Here is a 24614-nt window from a genome sequence, read left to right as displayed (position 1 = left end):
GTCATTTAAACACCATCTTCTTTTTCCTCTGCCCATTTTTCCTTCAAAGGAGAGAACGAGAGAGACTTGGTATTCCTGATCGATGGATCCAATTCCGTGACTCCTCAGCAATTTAACATCATCAAGAGGTTTATCAAGTCGACAATTCATGGAGTGGATGTGGGCCCAGATGCAACACAAGTCTCGGTGGTGCAAGTGGGTGACAAACCCATGGGTGACATCTATCTGAATTCATTCGATAAGAAGCATCCGCTGCTTCATGCTGTGCATAATATCAAGAAGGTCGGTGGTCTGCGGAATGTTGGCAAGGCCCTGAACTTTGTGGGACAAGAGGTACTTCAGCCAAAGAAGGGCTCACGGCCTGGCGTACCAAAGGTATGTCACCCTCAGTTGCTACAAACTCGACTAATTCAAAAATGAAAGAAATTTTTACCATCGTCCGACTTCATTCTCATTATTTTTCTAACTTCACCAGGAAGAGAATGAAATTATTTACTTTGTAGACCAGTGCACCTTGGAAAGGGAATATTCACGGACACGTGTTTCGGGCTCGTTGGCCCTCTTCAGCATGGAGCAGAAACTGCTCCCAGGAGAAAGCAGGTCAAAAACTGTGTTTGACCATTTCACTCCAGGGAAGAGCTTCTGCTCCACGCTGATGAGGGCCGATAGGCCTGAAACTCGTATGTCCACGAATGTTCCCACTCAGGGTTGGGACAATTCTATAAAATTAACAATTAAAAATTAATTTCCAGGTATTAACTGCAGTGCAGTTCTCCTGAGAGGTATACCCCGCTCAAGTCTGCGGCCTCGATCTATTTGGTCTGCTAACCTCATGTCTAATAGGAGACACCGATGCAACTATTTAGTCAGAAGAGCCTTCAAATAAATAAAAAAATAAATAAAAAACAATAAAACAAGCGCAGCAGGGCTTGTTTGATACCTTAGTTGAAGAGGATAGTATGACCTGGGTGTGGATACCAGTTAGCAGCAAATAATGTCAACATTAAATTGTTTTGACTTCAAGCATGGACAGCCAGTTCGTGAATGAGTTGGAAAAAAAATTGTGAATGGCAAACGATGAACCAATAAATTCCACATTCCTGTGCCACCTTCATTCGAAAGTCAGGCATTGCCAGCACGTTCTCTATACATTCATTGCAAACAGCATCATTCATCATTCCAATCACAAATTCATACCATAATATCATTATATAAAAATTTAATGTTAAATCACGATTGCATTGACATATCAAACCAGCGATCCATCATTATCTCTTCACTTCCGGATTCGGGAGCGAGGTCCATGTCGATTGCATTAAAAAATCATAATTGTATTGAGAAATCGCTTAAAATGTCTTTTATCCATTGATGCAAAAGAAAACTTTTGTGAAAGTGCTTGTGTTAAAACTGTAATTCCCTTCCCTGTTACATCCTCAGACGTTGCTTGTCGTGCTGGCGGGTAAGCCTGCTGACGATGTGAAGGCTGGTGCTGGGTTACTGCACACATACGGAGTGGATGTTTCAGTCCTTGGAGCTGGATATGATGACAAGAATGTGCTTGGGCAGATTGCCTCAGACCCGGACGACGTGAAAACGTTCACAAATTTCCGCCAAATCGTTCGATACGTGCGCACAATCTACTACCGTTACGGCCTGGTGTCTGGAGTTGCGAAGCCAGGTAAGCACCTGCTATTTGGAATCTGACCGAATCATTTGTGCTGCAAAGTTTTATCAACCTGTACAAACCTTAAACTCTTTTCTTTGAGATTAAGGCTTCATTTTGCACTTCACAACATTAGCTCTTGGTACCTTCACTCACAAACCAATCGGAATTGCCTTCATCAAGCCACCTGTCGGCAGAAAATGGTGTCGTCATACGTTCGCATTGAATTGAAGGCCAGGCACGTTTCTCTATATAAGGAATAAGTTCATGTCATTCATGTTAAAAATTCATTTATGTATCCCAGTTTTCATTGTATTGTACCCGTTACATGTACAAGCTTCTTTTTTTGGGCCTTGGACAGCGTACAAAAAAATGCTCAGATCGAAATTGGTTGGATCTCAACTTCTTCAACACAGCTGTTCACCACTGCCTCAGATTGTCCGCAATCCAAAACCATGATGTTTTCTTCCCTCGTTGTATCCTAACCGACCCTACCCCAATCCCTCTACCCTCCAAATTTCAGGTTTTCCCTTCTGAGAGTTCCCTTCTGCATCCATCTTGTCCACCCCATGCAACCATGCATCCTCTCCTGTCCCCAATTCCTCCCCACACCCATTGCTATCCACATCTCCCCCATTCTTGGCCTTCAACTCTGCTGTTGGTGTTGCCCCCTCTCTTTACTGTTCATTTTGTCCTGTTGTGTCATGATCCATTCAGAGTACTCATACAAGCTCTGACATGAGCCTCGACTCTGTATATATGTTTGTATAAATGTGTGTGTATGTATATATATGTATATATATAAAAATGTATACCGTCGGAACCCGCTATTCGCGGGGGATATGTTCCTGGGAAATTCCGCGAATTGCAAAACCGCGAAAGGGGGCGCGTTGTTTCAATGGAAAAAGGGGGTATTTGTTCCCTAATCGTGAAAATTCGCGAATAGCGAGGAACAAACTGTGAATGGCGAGGCAAAATTCCCAAATGTTGAAGCAAATCCCAAGAATGTTTGCAATAATCCACTAATGTCAATGAAAATCCACGAATGTACGCCGTGACATGGTTTCAATGGGAAAAGTGAGACAGCTAATTGCACAAATAGAGACTGCAGAGTGTTTTCATTCTGTACAGTAACTCACAAGGATGACGTGTTATCCAGCTGGTGGGATATCCCGCTAAGCAATGTTTACCATCTGTTGGGATATCCCGTGAAACATTGTTTACCTATGAAAGGCGGCGAGATATCACATGAAGCTGTTCACAGTGGGAATGATGGGATATCCCGGGAAAGCCATAAAAACGTGAAACACAGGGCAGTGAACGCAGGACAGGTCATGCTCGCGGCTCGTGAATATTTTTCCCTCCCCAGTAAAACTGCGAATTCGCGGAACATGGCCTCAATAGAATGAAAAAAAACCGCGAATTCATAGAACTCTTTTCCTCGAATAGAGAAACAGGTCGCATTTTATCAATTGCGAATGCGTGGAACCCTTGAATCGCGGAGTCTGACTGTATATATATATATGCATGCTGTATATGTATATATTTATGTATGTGTATATCGATGTATGTATATATTTCCATGCAAACAATAATTTGTGGGATTAATTGTTTTGTTCAAATCCTTTGCAATATTTATACACCACAAATGAAATTTCTCACTGCTGTGTGAATGAAGCCAACATTCTTTTTCCAATGAAAGACGATTTAGTGGCAACGGTAGATTCAGATATTTCACTGTGATGAACAGGGGTCAAGAGGAGGAAAATTGAGAAAATTAGATTTTTTTTTAAAAGGGAGAATAAAGATTAAATGAGGGATAAAGTTGGGCAGGGTAAGGTGGAAGCTGTGTGAAGAAGAGTGAAAAATGCAAGGGAGGAAACAGGGTTAGGGTTTAATAAATGGTGGAGGTATGTATGTGCAGAGCACACAGGTGTGTTTTGTTGAAAAATCCATGTTTGTGTTTGCAAACAAATGCTGAACCCTTTACGGAATATATTTGATCACATCAGAATGACAAGTGCTGCCACCGTCTAATTGTGTGTGGAAGGAGGAAATGTATTCGTGAGACACAATGTGAAGAGTGTCATTTAAACACCATCTTCTTTTTCCTCTGCCCATTTTTCCTTCAAAGGAGAGAACGAGAGAGACTTGGTATTCCTGATCGATGGGTCCAATTCCGTGACTCCTCAGCAATTTAACATCATCAAGAGGTTTATCAAGTCTACAATTCGTGGAGTGGATGTGGGCCCAGATGCAACACAAGTCTCGGTGGTGCAAGTGGGTGACAAACCCATGGGTGACATCTATCTGAATTCATTCGATAAGAAGCATCCGCTGCTTCATGCTGTGCATAATATCAAGAAGGTCGGTGGTCTGCGGAATGTTGGCAAGGCCCTGAACTTTGTGGGACAAGAGGTACTTCAGCCAAAGAAGGGCTCACGGCCTGGCGTACCAAAGGTATGTCACCCTCAGTTGCTACAAACTCGACTAATTCAAAAATGAAAGAAATTTTTACCATCGTCCAACTTCATTCTCATTGTTTTTCTAACTTCACCAGGAAGAGAATGAAATTATTTACTTTGTAGACCAGTGCACCTTGGAAAGGGAATATTCACGGACACGTGTTTCGGGCTCGTTGGCCCTCTTCAGCATGGAGCAGAAACTGTGTTTGACCATTTCACTCCAGGGAAGAGCTTCTGCTACACGCTGATGAGGGCCGATAGGTCTGAAACTCGTATGTCCACGAATGTTCCCACTCAGGGTTGGGACAATTCTATAAAATTAACAATTAAAAATTAATTTCCAGGTATTAACTGCAGTGCAGTTCTCCTGAGAGGTATACCCCGCTCAAGTCTGCGGCCTCGATCTATTTGGTCTGCTAACCTCATGTCTAATAGGAGACACTGATGCAACTGTTTAGTCAGAAGAGCCTTCAAATAAATAAATAAATAAATAAAAAACAATAAAACAAGCGCAGCAGGGCTTGTTTGATACCTTAGTTGAAGAGGATAGTATGACCTGGGTGTGGATACCAGTTAGCAGCAAATAATGTCAACATTAAATTGTTTTGACTTCAAGCATGGACAGCCAGTTCGTGAATGACTTGGAAAAAAAATTGCGAATGGCAAACGATGAACCAATAAATTCCACATTCCTGTGCCACCTTCATTCGAAAGTCAGGCATTGCCAGCACGTTCTCTATATATTCATTGCAAACAGCATCATTCATCATTCCAATCACAAATTCATACCATAATATCATTATATAAAAATGTAATGTTAATTCACGATTGCATTGACATATCAAACCAGCGATCCGTCATTATCTGTTGACTTCCGGATTCGGGAGCGAGGTCCATGTCGATTGCATTTAAAAATCATAATTGTATTGAGAAATCGCTTAAAATGTCTTTTATCCATTGATGGAAAAGAAAACTTTTGTGAAAGTGCTTGTGTTAAAACTGTAATTCCCTTCCCTGTTACATCCTCAGACGTTGCTTGTCGTGCTGGCGGGTAAGCCTGCTGACGATGTGAAGGCTGGTGCTGGGTTACTGCACACATACGGAGTGGATGTTTCAGTCCTTGGAGCTGGATATGATGACAAGAATGTGCTTGGGCAGATTGCCTCAGACCCGGAGGACGTGAAAACGTTCACAAATTTCCGCCAAATCATTCGATACGTGCGCACAATCTACTACCGTTACGGCCTGGTGTCTGGAGTTGCAAAGCCAGGTAAGCACCTGCTATTTGGAATCTGACGGAATCGTTTGTACTGCAAAGTTTTATCAACCTGTACAACCCTTAAACTCTTTTCTTTGAGATTAAGGCGTCAGTTTCACTTTACAACATTAGCTCTTGGTACCTTCACTCACAAACCAATCGGAATTGCCTTCATCAAGCCACCTCTCGGCAGAAAAGGGTGTCGTCATCCTTTCACATTGATTTGAAGGCCAGGCACGTTTCTCTATATAAGGAATAAGTTCATGTCATTCATGTTAAAAATTCATTTATGTATCCCAGTTTTCATTGTATTGTACCCGTTACATGTACAAGCTTCTTTTTTTGGGCCTTGGACAGGGTACAAAAAAAATGCTCAGATCGAAATTGTTTGGATCTCAACTTCTTCAACACAGCTGTTCATCACTGCCTCAGATTGTCCGCAATCCAAAACCATGATGTTTTCTTCCCTCGTTGTATCCTACTCGACCCTACCCCAATCCCTCTACCCTCCAAATTTCAGGTTTTCCCTTCTGAGGGTTCCCTTCTGCATCCATCTTGTCCACCCCATGCAGCCATGCATCCTCTCCTGTCCCCCATTCCTCCCCACACCCATTGCTATCCACATCTCCCCCATTCTTGGCCTTCAACTCTGCTGTTGGTGTTGCCCCCTCTCTTTACTGTTCATTTTGTCCTGTTGTGTCATGATCCATTCAGAGTACTCATACAAGCTCTGACATGAGCCTCGACTCTGTATATATGTTTATATAAATGTGTGTGTATGTATATATATGTATATATATAAAAATGTATACCGTCGGAACCCGCTATTCGCGGGGGTTATGTTCCTGGGAAATGCCGCGAATTACAAAACCGCGAAAGGGGGCGCGTTGTTTCAATGGAAAAAGGTGGTATTGGTTCCCTAATCGTGAAAATTCGCGAATAGCGAGGAACAAACCGTGAATGGTGAGGCAAAATTCCCAAATGTTGAAGCAAATCCCAAGAATGTTTCCAATAATCCACGAATGGCAATGAAAATCCACGAATGTACGCCGTGACATGGTTTCAATGGGAAAAGTGAGACAGCTAATTGCACAAATAGAGACTGCGGAGTGTTTTCATTCTGTACAGTAACTCACAAGGATGACGTGTTATCCAGCTGGTGGGATATCCCGCAAAGCAATGTTTACCATCTGTTGGGATATCCCGTGAAACATTGTTTACCTATGAAAGGCGGCGAGATATCACATGAAGCTGTTCACAGTGGGAATGATGGGCTATCCCGGGAAATCCATAAAAACGTGAAACACAGGGCAGTGAACGCAGGACAGGTCATGCTCGCGGCTCGTGAATATTTTTTTCCTCCCCAGTAAAACTGCGAATTCGCGGAACATGGCCTCAATAGAATGAAAAAAACCGCGAATTCATAGAACTCTTTTCCTCGAATAGAGAAACGGGTCGCATTTTATCAATTGCGAATGCGCGGAACCTGTGAATTGCGGAGTCTGACTGTATATATATATATATATATATATATATATATATATATATATATATATATATATGCTGTATATGTATGTATTTATGTATGTGTATATAGATGTATGTATATATTTCCATGCAAACAATAATTTGTGGGATTAGTTGTTTTGTTCAAATCCTTTGCAAATTTATACACCACAAATGAAATTTCTCACTGCTGTGTGAATGAAGCCGACATTCTTTTTCCAATGAAAGACGATTTAGTGGCAAAGGTAGATTCAGATATTTCACTGTGATGAACAGGGGTCAAGAGGAGGAAAATTGAGAAAATTCGATTTTTTTTAAAAAGGGAGAATAAAGATGAAATGAGGGATAAAGTTGGGCAGGGTAAGGTGGAAGCATTGTGAAGAAGAGTGAAAAATGCAAGGGAGGAAACAGGGTTAGGGTTTATTCAAAGGTGGAGGTAAGTATGTGCAGAGCAAACCGGTGTGTTTGGTTGAAAAATCCATGTTTGTGTTTGCAAACAAATGCTGAACCCTTTACGGAATGTATTTGATCACATCAGAATGACAAGTGCTGCCACCGTCTAATTGTGTGTGGAAGGAGGAAATGTATTCGTGAGACACAATGTGAAGAGTGTCATTTAAACACCATCTTCTTTTTCCTCTGCCCATTTTTCCTTCAAAGGAGAGAACGAGAGAGACTTGGTATTCCTGATCGATGGATCCAATTCCGTGACTCCTCAGCAATTTAACATCATCAAGAGGTTTATCAAGTCGACAATTCGTGGAGTGGATGTGGGCCCAGATGCAACACAAGTCTCGGTGGTGCAAGTGGGTGACAAACCCATGGGTGACATCTATCTGAATTCATTCGATAAGAAGCATCCGCTGCTTCATGCTGTGCATAATATCAAGAAGGTCGGTGGTCTGCGGAATGTTGGCAAGGCCCTGAACTTTGTGGGACAAGAGGTACTTCAGCCAAAGAAGGGCTCACGGCCTGGCGTACCAAAGGTATGTCACCCTCAGTTGCTACAAACTCGACTAATTCAAAAATGAAAGAAATTTTTACCATCGTCCAACTTCATTCTCATTATTTTTCTAACTTCACCAGGAAGAGAATGAAATTATTTACTTTGTAGACCAGTGCACCTTGGAAAGGGAATATTCACGGACACGTGTTTCGGGCTCGTTGGCCCTCTTCAGCATGGAGCAGAAACTGCTCCCAGGAGAAAGCAGGTCAAAAACTGTGTTTGACCATTTCACTCCAGGGAAGAGCTTCTGCTCCACGATGATGAGGGCCGATAGGCCTGAAACTCGTATGTCCACGAATGTTCCCACTCAGGGTTGGGACAATTCTATAAAATTAACAATTAAAAATTAATTTCCAGGTATTAACTGCAGTGCAGTTCTCCTGAGAGGTATACCCCGCTCAAGTCTGCGGCCTCGAACTATTTGGTCTGCTAACCTCATGTCTAATAGGAGACACCGATGCAACTATTTAGTCAGAAGAGCCTTCAAATAAATAAAAAAATAAATAAAAAACAATAAAACAAGCGCAGCAGGGCTTGTTTGATACCTGAGTTGAAGAGGATAGTATGACCTGGGTGTGGATACCAGTTAGCAGCAAATAATGTCAACATTAAATTGTTTTGACTTCAAGCATGGACAGCCAGTTCGTGAATGACTTGGAAAAAAAATTGCGAATGGCAAACGATGAACCAATAAATTCCACATTCCTGTGCCACCTTCATTCGAAAGTCAGGCATTGCCAGCACGTTCTCTATATATTCATTGCAAACAGCATCATTCATCATTCCAATCACAAATTCATACCATAATATCATTATATAAAAATTTAATGTTAATTCACGATTGCATTGACATATCAAACCAGCGATCCGTCATTATCTGTTCACTTCCGGATTCGGGAGCGAGGTCCATGTCGATTGCATTTCAAAATCATAATTGTATTGAGAAATCGCTTAAAATGTCTTTTATCCATTGATGGAAAAGAAAACTTTTGTGAAAGTGCTTGTGTTAAAACTGTAATTCCCCTCCCTGTTACATCCTCAGACGTTGCTTGTCGTGCTGGCGGGTAAGCCTGCTGACGATGTGAAGGCTGGTGCTGGGTTACTGCACACATACGGAGTGGATGTTTCAGTCCTTGGAGCTGGATATGATGACAAGAATGTGCTTGGGCAGATTGCCTCAGACCCGGACGACGTGAAAACGTTCACAAATTTCCGCCAAATCATTCGATACGTGCGCACAATCTACTACCGTTACGGCCTGGTGTCTGGAGTTGCAAAGCCAGGTAAGCACCTGCTATTTGGAATCTGACCGAATCGTTTGTGCTGCAAAGTTTTATCAACCTGTACAACCCTTAAACTCTTTTCTTTGAGATTAAGGCTTCATTTTGCACTTCACAACATTAGCTCTTCGTACCTTCACTCACAAACCAATCGGAATTGCCTCCAGCTTGCCACTTCTCGGCAGAAAAGGGTGTCGTCATCCTTTCACATTGATTTGAAGGCCAGGCACGTTTCTCTATATAAGGAATAAGTTCATGTCATTCATGTTAAAAATTCATTTATGTATCCCAGTTTTCATTGTATTGTACCCGTTACATGTACAAGCTTCTTTTTTTGGGCCTTGGACAGGGTACAAAAAAATGCTCAGATCGAAATTGTTTGGATCTCAACTTCTTCAACACAGCTGTTCATCACTGCCTCAGATTGTCCGCAATCCAAAACCATGATGTTTTCTTCCCTCGTTGTATCCTACCCGACCCTACCCCAATCCCTCTACCCTCCAAATTTCAGGTTTTCCCTTCTGAGAGTTCCCTTCTGCATCCATCTTGTCCACCCCATGCAGCCATGCATCCTCTCCTGTCCCCCATTCCTCCCCACACCCATTGCTATCCACATCTCCCCCATTCTTGGCCTTCAACTCTGCTGTTGGTGTTGCCCCCTCTCTTTACTGTTCATTTTGTCCTGTTGTGTCATGATCCATTCAGAGTACTCATACAAGCTCTGACATGAGCCTCGACTCTGTATATATGTTTATATAAATGTGTGTGTATGTATATATATGTATATATATTAAAATGTATACCGTCGGAACCCGCTATTCGCGGGGGATATGTTCCTGGGAAATGCCGCGAATTGCAAAACCGCGAAAGAGGGCGCGTTGTTTCAATGGAAAAAGGGGGTATTTGTTCCCTAATCGTGAAAATTCGCGAATAGCGAGGAACAAACCGTGAATGGTGAGGCAAAATTCCCAAATGTTGAAGCAAATCCCAAGAATGTTTGCAATAATCCACGAATGTCAATGAAAATCCACGAATGTACGCCGTGACATGGTTTCAATGGGAAAAGTGAGACAGCTAATTGCACAAATAGAGACTGCAGAGTGTTTTCATTCTGTACAGTAACTCACAAGGATGACGTGATATCCAGCTGGTGGGATATCCCGCAAAGCAATGTTTACCATCTGTTGGGATATCCCGTGAAACATTGTTTACCAATGAAAGGCGGCGAGATATCACATGAAGCTGTTCACAGTGGGAATGATGGGATATCCCGGGAAAGCCATAAAAACGTGAAACACAGGGCAGTGAACGCAGGACAGGTCATGCTCGCGGCTCGTGAATATTTTTTTCCTCCCCAGTAAAACTGCGAATTCGCGGAACATGGCCTCAATAGAATGAAAAAAACCGCGAATTCGTAGAACTCTTTTCCTCGAATAGAGAAACAGGTCGCATTTTATCAATTGCGAATGCGCGGAACCCTTGAATCGCGGAGTCTGACTGTATATATATATATGCATGCTGTATATGTATATATTTATGTATGTGTATATCGATCTATATATATATTTGCATGCAGAACAATAATTTGTGGGATTAATTGTTTTGTTCAAATCCTTTGCAATATTTATACACCACAAATGAAATTTCTCACTGCTGTGTGAATGAAGCCAACATTCTTTTTCCAATGAAAGACGATTTAGTGGCAACGGTAGATTCAGATATTTCACTGTGATGAACAGCGGTTAAGAGGAGGAAAATTGAGAAAATTAGATTTTTTTAAAAAAGGGAGAATAAAGATTAAATGAGGGATAAAGTTGGGCAGGGTAAGGTGGAAGCTGTGTGAAGAAGAGTGAAAAATGCAAGGGAGGAAACAGGGTTAGGGTTTAATAAATGGTGGAGGTATGTATGTGCAGAGCACACAGGTGTGTTTGGTTGAAATATCCATGTTTGTGTTTGCAAACAAATGATGAACCCTTTACGGAATATATTTGATCACATCAGAATGACAAGTGCTGCCACCGTCTAATTGTGTGTGGAAGGAGGAAATGTATTCGTGAGACACAATGTGAAGAGTGTCATTTAAACACCATCTTCTTTTTCCTCTGCCCATTTTTCCTTCAAAGGAGAGAACGAGAGAGACTTGGTATTCCTGATCGATGGGTCCAATTCCGTGACTCCTCAGCAATTTAACATCATCAAGAGGTTTATCAAGTCTACAATTCGTGGAGTGGATGTGGGCCCAGATGCAACACAAGTCTCGGTGGTGCAAGTGGGTGACAAACCCATGGGTGACATCTATCTGAATTCATTCGATAAGAAGCATCCGCTGCTTCATGCTGTGCATAATATCAAGAAGGTCGGTGGTCTGCGGAATGTTGGCAAGGCCCTGAACTTTGTGGGACAAGAGGTACTTCAGCCAAAGAAGGGCTCACGGCCTGGCGTACCAAAGGTATGTCACCCTCAGTTGCTACAAACTCGACTAATTCAAAAATGAAAGAAATTTTTACCATTGTCCAACTTCATTCTCATTGTTTTTCTAACTTCACCAGGAAGAGAATGAAATTATTTACTTTGTAGACCAGTGCACCTTGGAAAGGGAACATTCACGGACAAGTGTTTCGGGCTCGTTGGCCCTCTTCAGCATGGAGCAGAAACTGCTCCCCGGAGAAAGCAGGTCAAAAACTGTGTTTGACCATTTCACTCCAGGGAAGAGCTTCTGCTCCACGCTGATGAGGGCCGATAGGTCTGAAACTCGTATGTCCATGAATGTTCTCACTCAGGGTTGGGACAATTCTATAAAATTAACAATTAAAAATTAATTTCCAGGTATTAACTGCAGTGCAGTTCTCCTGAGAGGTATACCCCGCTCAAGGCTGCGGCCTCGAACTCTTAGGTCTGCTAACCTCATGTGTAATAGGAGACACCGATGCAACTGTTTAGTCAGAAGAGCCTTCAAATAAATAAATAAATAAATAAAAAACAATACAACAAGCGCAGCAGGGCTTGTTTGATACCTGAGTTGAAGAGGATAGTATGACCTGGGTGTGGATACCAGTTAGCAGCAAATAATGTCAACATTAAATTGTTTTGACTTCAAGCATGGACAGCCAGTTCGTGAATGACTTGGAAAAAAAATTGCGAATGGCAAACGATGAACCAATAAATTCCACATTCCTGTGCCACCTTCATTCGAAAGTCAGGCATTGCCAGCACGTTCTCTATATATTCATTGCAAACAGCATCATTCATCATTCCAATCACAAATTCATACCATAATATCATTATATAAAAATTTAATGTTAATTCACGATTGCATTGACATATCAAACCAGCGATCCGTCATTATCTGTTCACTTCCGGATTCGGGAGCGAGGTCCATGTCGATTGCATTTAAAAATCATAATTGTATTGAGAAATCGCTTAAAATGTCTTTTATCCATTGATGGAAAAGAAAACTTTTGTGAAAGTGCTTGTGTTAAAACTGTAATTCCCTTCCCTGTTACATCCTCAGACGTTGCTTGTCGTGCTGGCGGGTAAGCCTGCTGACGATGTGAAGGCTGGTGCTGGGTTACTGCACACTTACGGAGTGGATGTTTCAGTCCTTGGAGCTGGATATGATGACAAGAATGTGCTTGGGCAGATTGCCTCAGACCCGGACGACGTGAAAACGTTCACAAATTTCCGCCAAATCATTCGATACGTGCGCACAATCTACTACCGTTACGGCCTGGTGTCTGGAGTTGCAAAGCCAGGTAAGCACCTGCTATTTGGAATCTGACGGAATCGTTTGTACTGCAAAGTTTTCTCAACCTGTACAAACCTTAAACTCTTTTCTTTGAGATTAAGGTTTCATTTTCACTTTACAACATTAGCTCTTGGTACCTTCACTCACAAACCAATCGGAATTTCCTTCATCAAGCCACCTGTCGGCAGAAAATGGTGTCGTCATCCGTTCGCATTGATTTGAAGGCCAGGCACGTTTCTCTATATAAGGAATAAGTTCATGTCATTCATGTTAAAAATTCATTTATGTATCCCAGTTTTCATTGTATTATACCCGTTACATGTACAAGCTTCTTTTTTTGGGCCTTGGACAGGGTACAAAAAAATGATCAGATCGAAATTGTTTGGATCTCAACTTCTTCAACACAGCTGTTCATCACTGCCTCAGATTGTCCGCAATCCAAAACCATGATGTTTCCTTCCCTCGTTGTATCCTACCCGACCCTACCCCAATCCCTCTACCCTCCAAATTTCAGGTTTTCCCTTCTGAGAGTTCCCTTCTGCATCCATCTTGTCCACCCCATGCAGCCATGCATCCTCTCCTGTCCCCCATTCCTCCCCACACCCATTGCTATCCACATCTCCCTCATTCTTGGCCTTCAACTCTGCTGTTGGTGTTGCCCCCTCTCTTTTCTGTTCATTTTGTCCTGTTGTGTCATGATCCATTCAGAGTACTCATACAAGCTCTGACATGAGCCTCGACTCTGTATATATGTTTGTATAAATGTGTGTGTATGTATATATATGTATATATATAAAAATGTATACCGTCGGCACCCGCTATTCGCGGGGGATATGTTCCTGGGAAATTCCGCGAATTGCAAAACCGTGAAAGGGGGCGCGTTGTTTCAATGGAAAAAGGGGGTATTTGTTCCCTAATCGTGAAAATTCGCGAATAGCGAGGAACAAACCGTGAATGGCGAGGCAAAATTCCCAAATGTTGAAGCAAATCCCAAGAATGTTTGCAATAATCCACGAATGTCAATGAAAATCCACGAATGTACGCCGTGACATGGTTTCAATGGGAAAAGTGAGACAGCTAATTGCACAAATAGAGACTGCGGAGTGTTTTCATTCTGTACAGTAACTCACAAGGATGACGTGTTATGCAGCTGGTGGGATATCCCGCAAAGCAATGTTTACCATCTGTTGGGATATCCCGTGAAACATTGTTTACCAATGAAAGGCGGCGAGATATCACATGAAGCTGTTCACAGTGGGAATGATGGGATATCCCGGGAAAGCCATAAAAACGTGAAACACAGGGCAGTGAACGCAGGACAGGTCATGCTCGCGGCTCGTGAATATTTTTTTCCTCCCCAGTAAAACTGCGAATTCGCGGAACATGGCCTCAATAGAATGAAAAAAAACCGCGAATTCATAGAACTCTTTTCCTCGAATAGAGAAACAGGTCGCATTTTATCAATTGCGAATGCGCGGAACCTGTGAATTGCGGAGTCTGACTGTATATATATATATATATATATATGCTGTATATGTATGTATTTATGTATGTGTATATAGATGTATGTATATATTTCCATGCAAACAATAATTTGTGGGATTAGTTGTTTTGTTCAAATCCTTTGCAAATTTATACACCACAAATGAAATTTCTCACTGCTGTGTGAATGAAGCCGACATTCTTTTTCCAATGAAAGACGATTTAGTGGCAAAGGTAGATTCAGATATTTCACTGTGATGAACAGGGGTCAAGAGGAGGAAAATTGAGAAAATTCGATTTTTTTTAAAAAGGGAGAATAAAGATGAAATGAGGGATAAAGTTGGGCAGGGTAAGGTGGAAGCTGTGTGAAGAAGAGTGAAAAATGCAAGGGAGGAAACAGGGTTAGGGTTTATTAAAAGGTGGAGGTATGTATGTGCAGAGCACACCGGTGTGTTTGGTTGAAAAATCCATGTTTGTGTTTGCAAACAAATGATGAACCCTTTACGGAATGTATTTGATCACATCAGAATGACAAGTGCTGCCACCGTCTAATTGTGTGTGGAAGGAGGAAATGTATTCGTGAGACACAATGTGAAGAGTGTCATTTAAACACCATCTTCTTTTTCCTCTGCCCATTTTTCCTTCAAAGGAGAGAACGAGAGAGACTTGGTATTCCTGATCGATGGATCCAATTCCGTGACTCCTCAGCAATTTAACATCATCAAGAGGTTTATCAAGTCGACAATTCGTGGAGTGGATGTGGGCCCAGATGCAACACAAGTCTCGGTGGTGCAAGTGGGTGACAAACCCATGGGTGACATCTATCTGAATTCATTCGATAAGAAGCATCCGCTGCTTCATGCTGTGCATAATATCAAGAAGGTCGGTGGTCTGCGGAATGTTGGCAAGGCCCTGAACTTTGTGGGACAAGAGGTACTTCAGCCAAAGAAGGGCTCACGGCCTGGCGTACCAAAGGTATGTCACCCTCAGTTGCTACAAACTCGACTAATTCAAAAATGAAAGAAATTTTTACCATCGTCCAACTTCATTCTCATTGTTTTTCTAACTTCACCAGGAAGAGAATGAAATTATTTACTTTGTAGACCAGTGCACCTTGGAAAGGGAATATTCACGGACACGTGTTTCGGGCTCGTTGGCCCTCTTCAGCATGGAGCAGAAACTGCTGCCCGGAGAAAGCAGGTCAAAAACTGTGTTTGACCATTTCACTCCAGGGAAGAGCTTCTGCTCCACGCTGATGAGGGCCGATAGGTCTGAAACTCGTATGTCCACGAATGTTCCCACTCAGGGTTGGGACAATTCTATAAAATTAACAATTAAAAATTAATTTCCAGGTATTAACTGCAGTGCAGTTCTCCTGAGAGGTATACCCCGCTCAAGTCTGCGGCCTCGAACTATTTGGTCTGCTAACCTCATGTCTAATAGGAGACACCGATGCAACTATTTAGTCAGAAGAGCCTTCAAATAAATAAATAAAAAAATAAAAAACAATAAAACAAGCGCAGCAGGGCTTGTTTGATACCTTAGTTGAAGAGGATAGTATGACCTGGGTGTGGATACCAGTTAGCAGCAAATAATGTCAACATTAAATTGTTTTGACTTCAAGCATGGACAGCCAGTTTGTGAATGAGTTGGAAAAAAAATTGCGAATGACAAACGATGAACCAATAAATTCCACATACCTGTGCCACCTTCATTCGAAAGTCAGGCATTGCCAGCACGTTCTCTATATATTCATTGCAAACAGCATCATTCATCATTCCAATCACAAATTCATACCATAATATCATTATATAAAAATGTAATGTTAATTCACGATTGCATTGACATATCAAACCAGCGATCCGTCATTATCTGTTCACTTCCGGATTCGGGAGCGAGGTCCATGTCGATTGCATTTAAAAATCATAATTGTATTGAGAAATCGCTTAAAATGTCTTTTATCCATTGATGGAAAAGAAAACTTTTGTGAAAGTGCTTGTGTTAAAACTGTAATTCCCTTCCCTGTTACATCCTCAGACGTTGCTTGTCGTGCTGGCGGGTAAGCCTGCTGACGATGTGAAGGCTGGTGCTGGGTTACTGCACACATACGGAGTGGATGTTTCAGTCCTTGGAGCTGGATATGATGACAAGAATGTGCTTGGGCAGATTGCCTCAGACCCGGAGGACGTGAAAACGTTCACAAATTTCCGCCAAATCATTCGATACGTGCGCACAATCTACTACCGTTACGGCCTGGTGTCTGGAGTTGCAAAGCCAGGTAAGCACCTGCTATTTGGAATCTGACGGAATCGTTTGTACTGCAATGTTTTCTCAACCTGTACAAACCTTAAACTCTTTTCTTTGAGATTAAGGTTTCATTTTCACTTTACAACATTAGCTCTTGGTACCTTCACTCACAAACCAATCGGAATTTCCTTCATCAAGCCACCTGTCGGCAGAAAATGGTGTCGTCATCCGTTCGCATTGATTTGAAGGCCAGGCACGTTTCTCTATATAAGGAATAAGTTCATGTCATTCATGTTAAAAATTCATTTATGTATCCCAGTTTTCATTGTATTGTACCCATTACATGTACAAGCTTCTTTTTTTGGGCCTTGGACAGGGTACAAAAAAATGCTCAGATCGAAATTGTTTGGATCTCAACTTCTTCAACACAGCTGTTCACCACTGCCTCAGATTGTCCACAATCCAAAACCATGATGTTTCCTTCCCTCGTTGTATCCTACCCGACCCTACCCCAATCCCTCTACCCTCCAAATTTCAGGTTTTCCCTTCTGAGAGTTCCCTTCTGCATCCATCTTGTCCACCCCATGCAGCCATGCATCCTCTCCTGTCCCCCATTCCTCCCCACACCCATTGCTATCCACATCTCCCTCATTCTTGGCCTTCAACTCTGCTGTTGGTGTTGCCCCCTCTCTTTTCTGTTCATTTTGTCCTGTTGTGTCATGATCCATTCAGAGTACTCATACAAGCTCTGACATGAGCCTCGACTCTGTATATATGTTTGTATAAATGTGTGTGTATGTATATATATGTATATATATAAAAATGTATACCGTCGGAACCCGCTATTCGCGGGGGATATGTTCCTGGGAAATGCCGCGAATTGCAAAACCGCGAAAGAGGGCGCGTTGTTTCAATGGAAAAAGGGGGTATTTGTTCCCTAATCGTGAAAATTCGCGAATAGCGAGGAACAAACCGTGAATGGTGAGGCAAAATTCCCAAATGTTGAAGCAAATCCCAAGAATGTTTGCAATAATCCACGAATGTCAATGAAAATCCACGAATGTACGCCGTGACATGGTTTCAATGGGAAAAGTGAGACAGCTAATTGCACAAATAGAGACTGCGGAATGTTTTCATTCTGTACAGTAACTCACAAGGATGACGTGTTATCCAGCTGGTGGGATATCCCGCAAAGCAATGTTTACCATCTGTTGGGATATCCCGTGAAACATTGTTTACCTATGAAAGGCGGCGAGATATCACATGAAGCTGTTCACAGTGGGAATGATGGTATATCCCGGGAAAGCCATAAAAACGTGAAACACAGGGCAGTGAACGCAGGACAGGTCATGCTCGCGGCTCGTGAATATTTTTTTCCTCCCCAGTAAAACTGCGAATTCGCGGAACATGGCCTCAATAGAATGAAAAAAACCGCGAATTCGTAGAACTCTTTTCCTCGAATAGAGAAACAGGTCGCATTTTATCAATTGCGAATGCGCGGAACCCTTGAATCGCGGAGTCTGACTGTATATATATATGCATGCTGTATATGTATATATTTATGTATGTGTATATCGATGTATATATATATTTGCATGCAAACAATAATTTGTGGGATTAATTGTTTTGTTCAAATCCTTTGCAATATTTATACACCAGAAATGAAATTTCTCACTGCTGTGTGAATGAAGCCAACATTCTTTTTCCAATGAAAGACGATTTAGTGGCAACGGTAGATTCAGATATTTCACTGTGATGAACAGGGGTCAAGAGGAGGAAAATTGAGAAAATTAGATTTTTTTTAAAAAGGGAGAATAAAGATTAAATGAGGGATAAAGTTGGGCAGGGTAAGGTGGAAGCTGTGTGAAGAAGAGTGGAAAATGCAAGGGAGGAAACAGGGTTAGGGTTTATTAAAAGGTGGAGGTATGTATGTGCAGAGCACACCGGTGTGTTTGGTTGAAAAATCCATGTTTGTGTTTGCAAACAAATGATGAACCCTTTACGGAATGTATTTGATCACATCAGAATGACAAGTGCTGCCACCGTCTAATTGTGTGTGGAAGGAGGAAATGTATTCGTGAGACACAATGTGAATAGTGTCATTTAAACACCATCTTCTTTTTCCTCTGCCCATTTTTCCTTCAAAGGAGAGAACGAGAGAGACTTGGTATTCCTGATCGATGGATCCAATTCCGTGACTCCTCAGCAATTTAACATCATCAAGAGGTTTATCAAGTCGACAATTCGTGGAGTGGATGTGGGCCCAGATGCAACACAAGTCTCGGTGGTGCAAGTGGGTGACAAACCCATGGGTGACATCTATCTGAATTCATTCGGTAAGAAGCATCCGCTGCTTCATGCTGTGCATAATATCAAGAAGGTCGGTGGTCTGCGGAATGTTGGCAAGGCCCTGAACTTTGTGGGACAAGAGGTACTTCAGCCAAAGAAGGGCTCACGGCCTGGCGTACCAAAGGTATGTCACCCTCAGTTGCTACAAACTCGACTAATTCAAAAATGAAAGAAATTTTTACCATCGTCCAACTTCATTCTCATTATTTTTCTAACTTCACCAGGAAGAGAATGAAATTATTTACTTTGTAGACCAGTGCACCTTGGAAAGGGAATATTCACGGACACGTGTTTCGGGCTCGTTGGCCCTCTTCAGCATGGAGCAGAAACTGCTCCCAGGAGAAAGCAGGTCAAAAACTGTGTTTGACCATTTCACTCCAGGGAAGAGCCTCTGCTCCACGCTGATGAGGGCCGATAGGTCTGAAACTCGTATGTCCATGAATGTTCTCACTCAGGGTTGGGACAATTCTATAAAATTAACAATTAAAAATTAATTTCCAGGTATTAACTGCAGTGCAGTTCTCCTGAGAGGTATACCCCGCTCAAGTCTGCGGCCTCGAACTATTTGGTCTGCTAACCTCATGTCTAATAGGAGACACCGATGCAACTATTTAGTCAGAAGAGCCTTCAAATAAATAAATAAAAAAATAAATAAAAAAACAATAAAACAAGCGCAGCAGGGCTTGTTTGATACCTTAGTTGAAGAGGATAGTATGACCTGGGTGTGGATACCAGTTAGCAGCAAATAATGTCAACATTAAATTGTTTTGACTTCAAGCATGGACAGCCAGTTCGTGAATGACTTGGAAAAAAAATTGCGAATGGCAAACGATGAACCAATAAATTCCACATTCCTGTGCCACCTTCATTCGAAAGTCAGGCATTGCCAGCACGTTCTCTATATATTCATTGCAAACAGCATCATTCATCATTCCAATCACAAATTCATACCATAATATCATTATATAAAAATTTAATGTTAAATCACGATTGCATTGACATATCAAACCAGCGATCCGTCATTATCTGTTCACTTCCGGATTCGGGAGCGAGGTCCATGTCGATTGCATTTAAAAATCATAATTGTATTGAGAAATCGCTTAAAATGTCTTTTATCCATTGATGGAAAAGAAAACTTTTGTGAAAGTGCTTGTGTTAAAACTGTAATTCCCTTCCCTGTTACATCCTCAGACGTTGCTTGTCGTGCTGGCGGGTAAGCCTGCTGACGATGTGAAGGCTGGTGCTGGGTTACTGCACACATACGGAGTGGATGTTTCAGTCCTTGGAGCTGGATATGATGACAAGAATGTGCTTGGGCAGATTGCCTCAGACCCGGAGGACGTGAAAACGTTCACAAATTTCCGCCAAATCATTCGATACGTGCGCACAATCTACTACCGTTACGGCCTGGTGTCTGGAGTTGCAAAGCCAGGTAAGCACCTGCTATTTGGAATCTGACCGAATCGTTTGTGCTGCAAAGTTTTATCAACCTGTACAACCCTTAAACTCTTTTCTTTGAGATTAAGGCTTCATTTTGCACTTCACAACATTAGCTCTTCGTACCTTCACTCACAAACCAATCGGAATTGCCTCCAGCTTGCCACTTCTCGGCAGAAAAGGGTGTCGTCATCCTTTCACATTGATTTGAAGGCCAGGCACGTTTCTCTATATAAGGAATAAGTTCATGTCATTCATGTTAAAAATTCATTTATGTATCCCAGTTTTCATTGTATTGTACCCGTTACATGTACAAGCTTCTTTTTTTGGGCCTTGGACAGGGTACAAAAAAATGCTCAGATCGAAATTGTTTGGATCTCAACTTCTTCAACACAGCTGTTCATCACTGCCTCAGATTGTCCGCAATCCAAAACCATGATGTTTTCTTCCCTCGTTGTATCCTACCCGACCCTACCCCAATCCCTCTACCCTCCAAATTTCAGGTTTTCCCTTCTGAGAGTTCCCTTCTGCATCCATCTTGTCCACCCCATGCAGCCATGCATCCTCTCCTGTCCCCCATTCCTCCCCACACCCATTGCTATCCACATCTCCCCCATTCTTGGCCTTCAACTCTGCTGTTGGTGTTGCCCCCTCTCTTTACTGTTCATTTTGTCCTGTTGTGTCATGATCCATTCAGAGTACTCATACAAGCTCTGACATGAGCCTCGACTCTGTATATATGTTTGTATAAATGTGTGTGTATGTATATATATGTATATATATAAAAATGTATACCGTCGGCACCCGCTATTCGCGGGGGATATGTTCCTGGGAAATTCCGCGAATTGCAAAACCGTGAAAGGGGGCGCGTTGTTTCAATGGAAAAAGGGGGTATTTGTTCCCTAATCGTGAAAATTCGCGAATAGCGAGGAACAAACCGTGAATGGTGAGGCAAAATTCCCAAATGTTGAAGCAAATCCCAAGAATGTTTGCAATAATCCACGAATGTCAATGAAAATCCACGAATGTACGCCGTGACATGGTTTCAATGGGAAAAGTGAGACAGCTAATTGCACAAATAGAGACTGCAGAGTGTTTTCATTCTGTACAGTAACTCACAAGGATGACGTGATATCCAGCTGGTGGGATATCCCGCAAAGCAATGTTTACCATCTGTTGGGATATCCCGTGAAACATTGTTTACCAATGAAAGGCGGCGAGATATCACATGAAGCTGTTCACAGTGGGAATGATGGGATATCCCGGGAAAGCCATAAAAACGTGAAACACAGGGCAGTGAACGCAGGACAGGTCATGCTCGCGGCTCGTGAATATTTTTTTCCTCCCCAGTAAAACTGCGAATTCGCGGAACATGGCCTCGAATAGAATGAAAAAACCGCGAATTCGGAGAACTCTTTTCCTCGAATAGAGAAACAGGTCGCATTTTATCAATTGCGAATGCGCGGAACCTGTGAATTGCGGAGTCTGACTGTATATATATATATATATATATGCTGTATATGTATGTATTTATGTATGTGTATATAGATGTATGTATATATTTCCATGCAAACAATAATTTGTGGGATTAGTTGTTTTGTTCAAATCCTTTGCAAATTTATACACCACAAATGAAATTTCTCACTGCTGTGTGAATGAAGCCGACATTCTTTTTCCAATGAAAGACGATTTAGTGGCAAAGGTAGATTCAGATATTTCACTGTGATGAACAGGGGTCAAGAGGAGGAAAATTGAGAAAATTCGATTTTTTTTAAAAAGGGAGAATAAAGATGAAATGAGGGATAAAGTTGGGCAGGGTAAGGTGGAAGCTGTGTGAAGAAGAGTGGAAAATGCAAGGGAGGAAACAGGGTTAGGGTTTATTAAAAGGTGGAGGTATGTATGTGCAGAGCACACCGGTGTGTTTGGTTGAAAAATCCATGTTTGTGTTTGCAAACAAATGATGAACCCTTTACGGAATGTATTTGATCACATCAGAATGACAAGTGCTGCCACCGTCTAATTGTGTGTGGAAGGAGGAAATGTATTCGTGAGACACAATGTGAAGAGTGTCATTTAAACACCATCTTCTTTTTCCTCTGCCCATTTTTCCTTCAAAGGAGAGAACGAGAGAGACTTGGTATTCCTGATCGATGGGTCCAATTCCGTGACTCCTCAGCAATTTAACATCATCAAGAGGTTTATCAAGTCGACAATTCGTGGAGTGGATGTGGGCCCAGATGCAACACAAGTCTCGGTGGTGCAAGTGGGTGACAAACCCATGGGTGACATCTATCTGAATTCATTCGATAAGAAGCATCCGCTGCTTCATGCTGTGCATAATATCAAGAAGGTCGGTGGTCTGCGGAATGTTGGCAAGGCCCTGAACTTTGTGGGACAAGAGGTACTTCAGCCAAAGAAGGGCTCACGGCCTGGCGTACCAAAGGTATGTCACCCTCAGTTGCTACAAACTCGACTAATTCAAAAATGAAAGAAATTTTTACCATCGTCCGACTTCATTCTCATTATTTTTCTAACTTCACCAGGAAGAGAATGAAATTATTTACTTTGTAGACCAGTGCACCTTGGAAAGGGAATATTCACGGACACGTGTTTCGGGCTCGTTGGCCCTCTTCAGCATGGAGCAGAAACTGCTCCCAGGAGAAAGCAGGTCAAAAACTGTGTTTGACCATTTCACTCCAGGGAAGAGCTTCTGCTCCACGCTGATGAGGGCCGATAGGCCTGAAACTCGTATGTCCACGAATGTTCCCACTCAGGGTTGGGACAATTCTATAAAATTAACAATTAAAAATTAATTTCCAGGTATTAACTGCAGTGCAGTTCTCCTGAGAGGTATACCCCGCTCAAGTCTGCGGCCTCGATCTATTTGGTCTGCTAACCTCATGTCTAATAGGAGACACCGATGCAACTATTTAGTCAGAAGAGCCTTCAAATAAATAAAAAAATAAATAAAAAACAATAAAACAAGCGCAGCAGGGCTTGTTTGATACCTTAGTTGAAGAGGATAGTATGACCTGGGTGTGGATACCAGTTAGCAGCAAATAATGTGAACATTAAATTGTTTTGACTTCAAGCATGGACAGCCAGTTCGTGAATGAGTTGGAAAAAAAATTGTGAATGGCAAACGATGAACCAATAAATTCCACATTCCTGTGCCACCTTCATTCGAAAGTCAGGCATTGCCAGCACGTTCTCTATACATTCATTGCAAACAGCATCATTCATCATTCCAATCACAAATTCATACCATAATATCATTATATAAAAATTTAATGTTAAATCACGATTGCATTGACATATCAAACCAGCGATCCATCATTATCTCTTCACTTCCGGATTCGGGAGCGAGGTCCATGTCGATTGCATTAAAAAATCATAATTGTATTGAGAAATCGCTTAAAATGTCTTTTATCCATTGATGCAAAAGAAAACTTTTGTGAAAGTGCTTGTGTTAAAACTGTAATTCCCTTCCCTGTTACATCCTTAGACGTTGCTTGTCGTGCTGGCGGGTAAGCCTGCTGACGATGTGAAGGCTGGTGCTGGGTTACTGCACACATACGGAGTGGATGTTTCAGTCCTTGGAGCTGGATATGATGACAAGAATGTGCTTGGGCAGATTGCCTCAGACCCGGAGGACGTGAAAACGTTCACAAATTTCCGCCAAATCATTCGATACGTGCGCACAATCTACTACCGTTACGGCCTGGTGTCTGGAGTTGCAAAGCCAGGTAAGCACCTGCTATTTGGAATCTGACCGAATCATTTGTGCTGCAAAGTTTTATCAACCTGTACAAACCTTAAACTCTTTTCTTTGAGATTAAGGCTTCAGTTTCACTTTACAACATTAGCTCTTGGTACCTTCACTCACAAACCAATCGGAATTTCCTTCATCAAGCCACCTGTCGGCAGAAAATGGTGTCGTCATCCGTTCACATTGAATTGAAGGCCAGGCACGTTTCTCTATATAAGGAATAAGTTCATGTCATTCATGTTAAAAATTCATTTATGTATCCCAGTTTTCATTGTGTTGTACCCGTTACATGTACAAGCTTCTTCTGGGCCTTGGACAGGGTACAAAAAAATGCTCAGATCGAAATTGTTTATCTTTCGGCCTCTTCAAAAGAGCTGTTCACCACCGCCTCAGATTGTCCCCAATCC

General features: G+C 42.0%; 1 protein-coding gene across 1 annotated transcript in view; it reads left to right on the top strand.

The window, feature by feature from the left end:
- Positions 1-24614, top strand: part of LOC137428669 (collagen alpha-1(XII) chain-like) — a 105406-nt gene that overhangs the window by 44597 nt on the left and 36195 nt on the right. Inside the window, exons 21-34 of the mRNA XM_068118575.2 lie at positions 50-375; positions 1438-1678; positions 3798-4123; positions 5158-5398; positions 7553-7878; positions 8941-9181; positions 11302-11627; positions 12690-12930; positions 15055-15380; positions 16443-16683; positions 18800-19125; positions 20193-20433; positions 22556-22881; positions 23944-24184. Coding sequence (XP_067974676.2) covers positions 50-375; positions 1438-1678; positions 3798-4123; positions 5158-5398; positions 7553-7878; positions 8941-9181; positions 11302-11627; positions 12690-12930; positions 15055-15380; positions 16443-16683; positions 18800-19125; positions 20193-20433; positions 22556-22881; positions 23944-24184 — 3969 coding nt within the window. The remainder of the gene's footprint in view (positions 1-49; positions 376-1437; positions 1679-3797; positions 4124-5157; positions 5399-7552; positions 7879-8940; positions 9182-11301; positions 11628-12689; positions 12931-15054; positions 15381-16442; positions 16684-18799; positions 19126-20192; positions 20434-22555; positions 22882-23943; positions 24185-24614) is intronic.

This window comes from Myxine glutinosa, chromosome 5 (genome assembly GCF_964187855.1).
Source record: "Myxine glutinosa chromosome 5, kmMyxGlut1.1, whole genome shotgun sequence".
Lineage (NCBI taxonomy): Eukaryota > Metazoa > Chordata > Myxini > Myxiniformes > Myxinidae > Myxine > Myxine glutinosa.
This window is presented reverse-complemented; position numbering and strand designations above follow the sequence as displayed.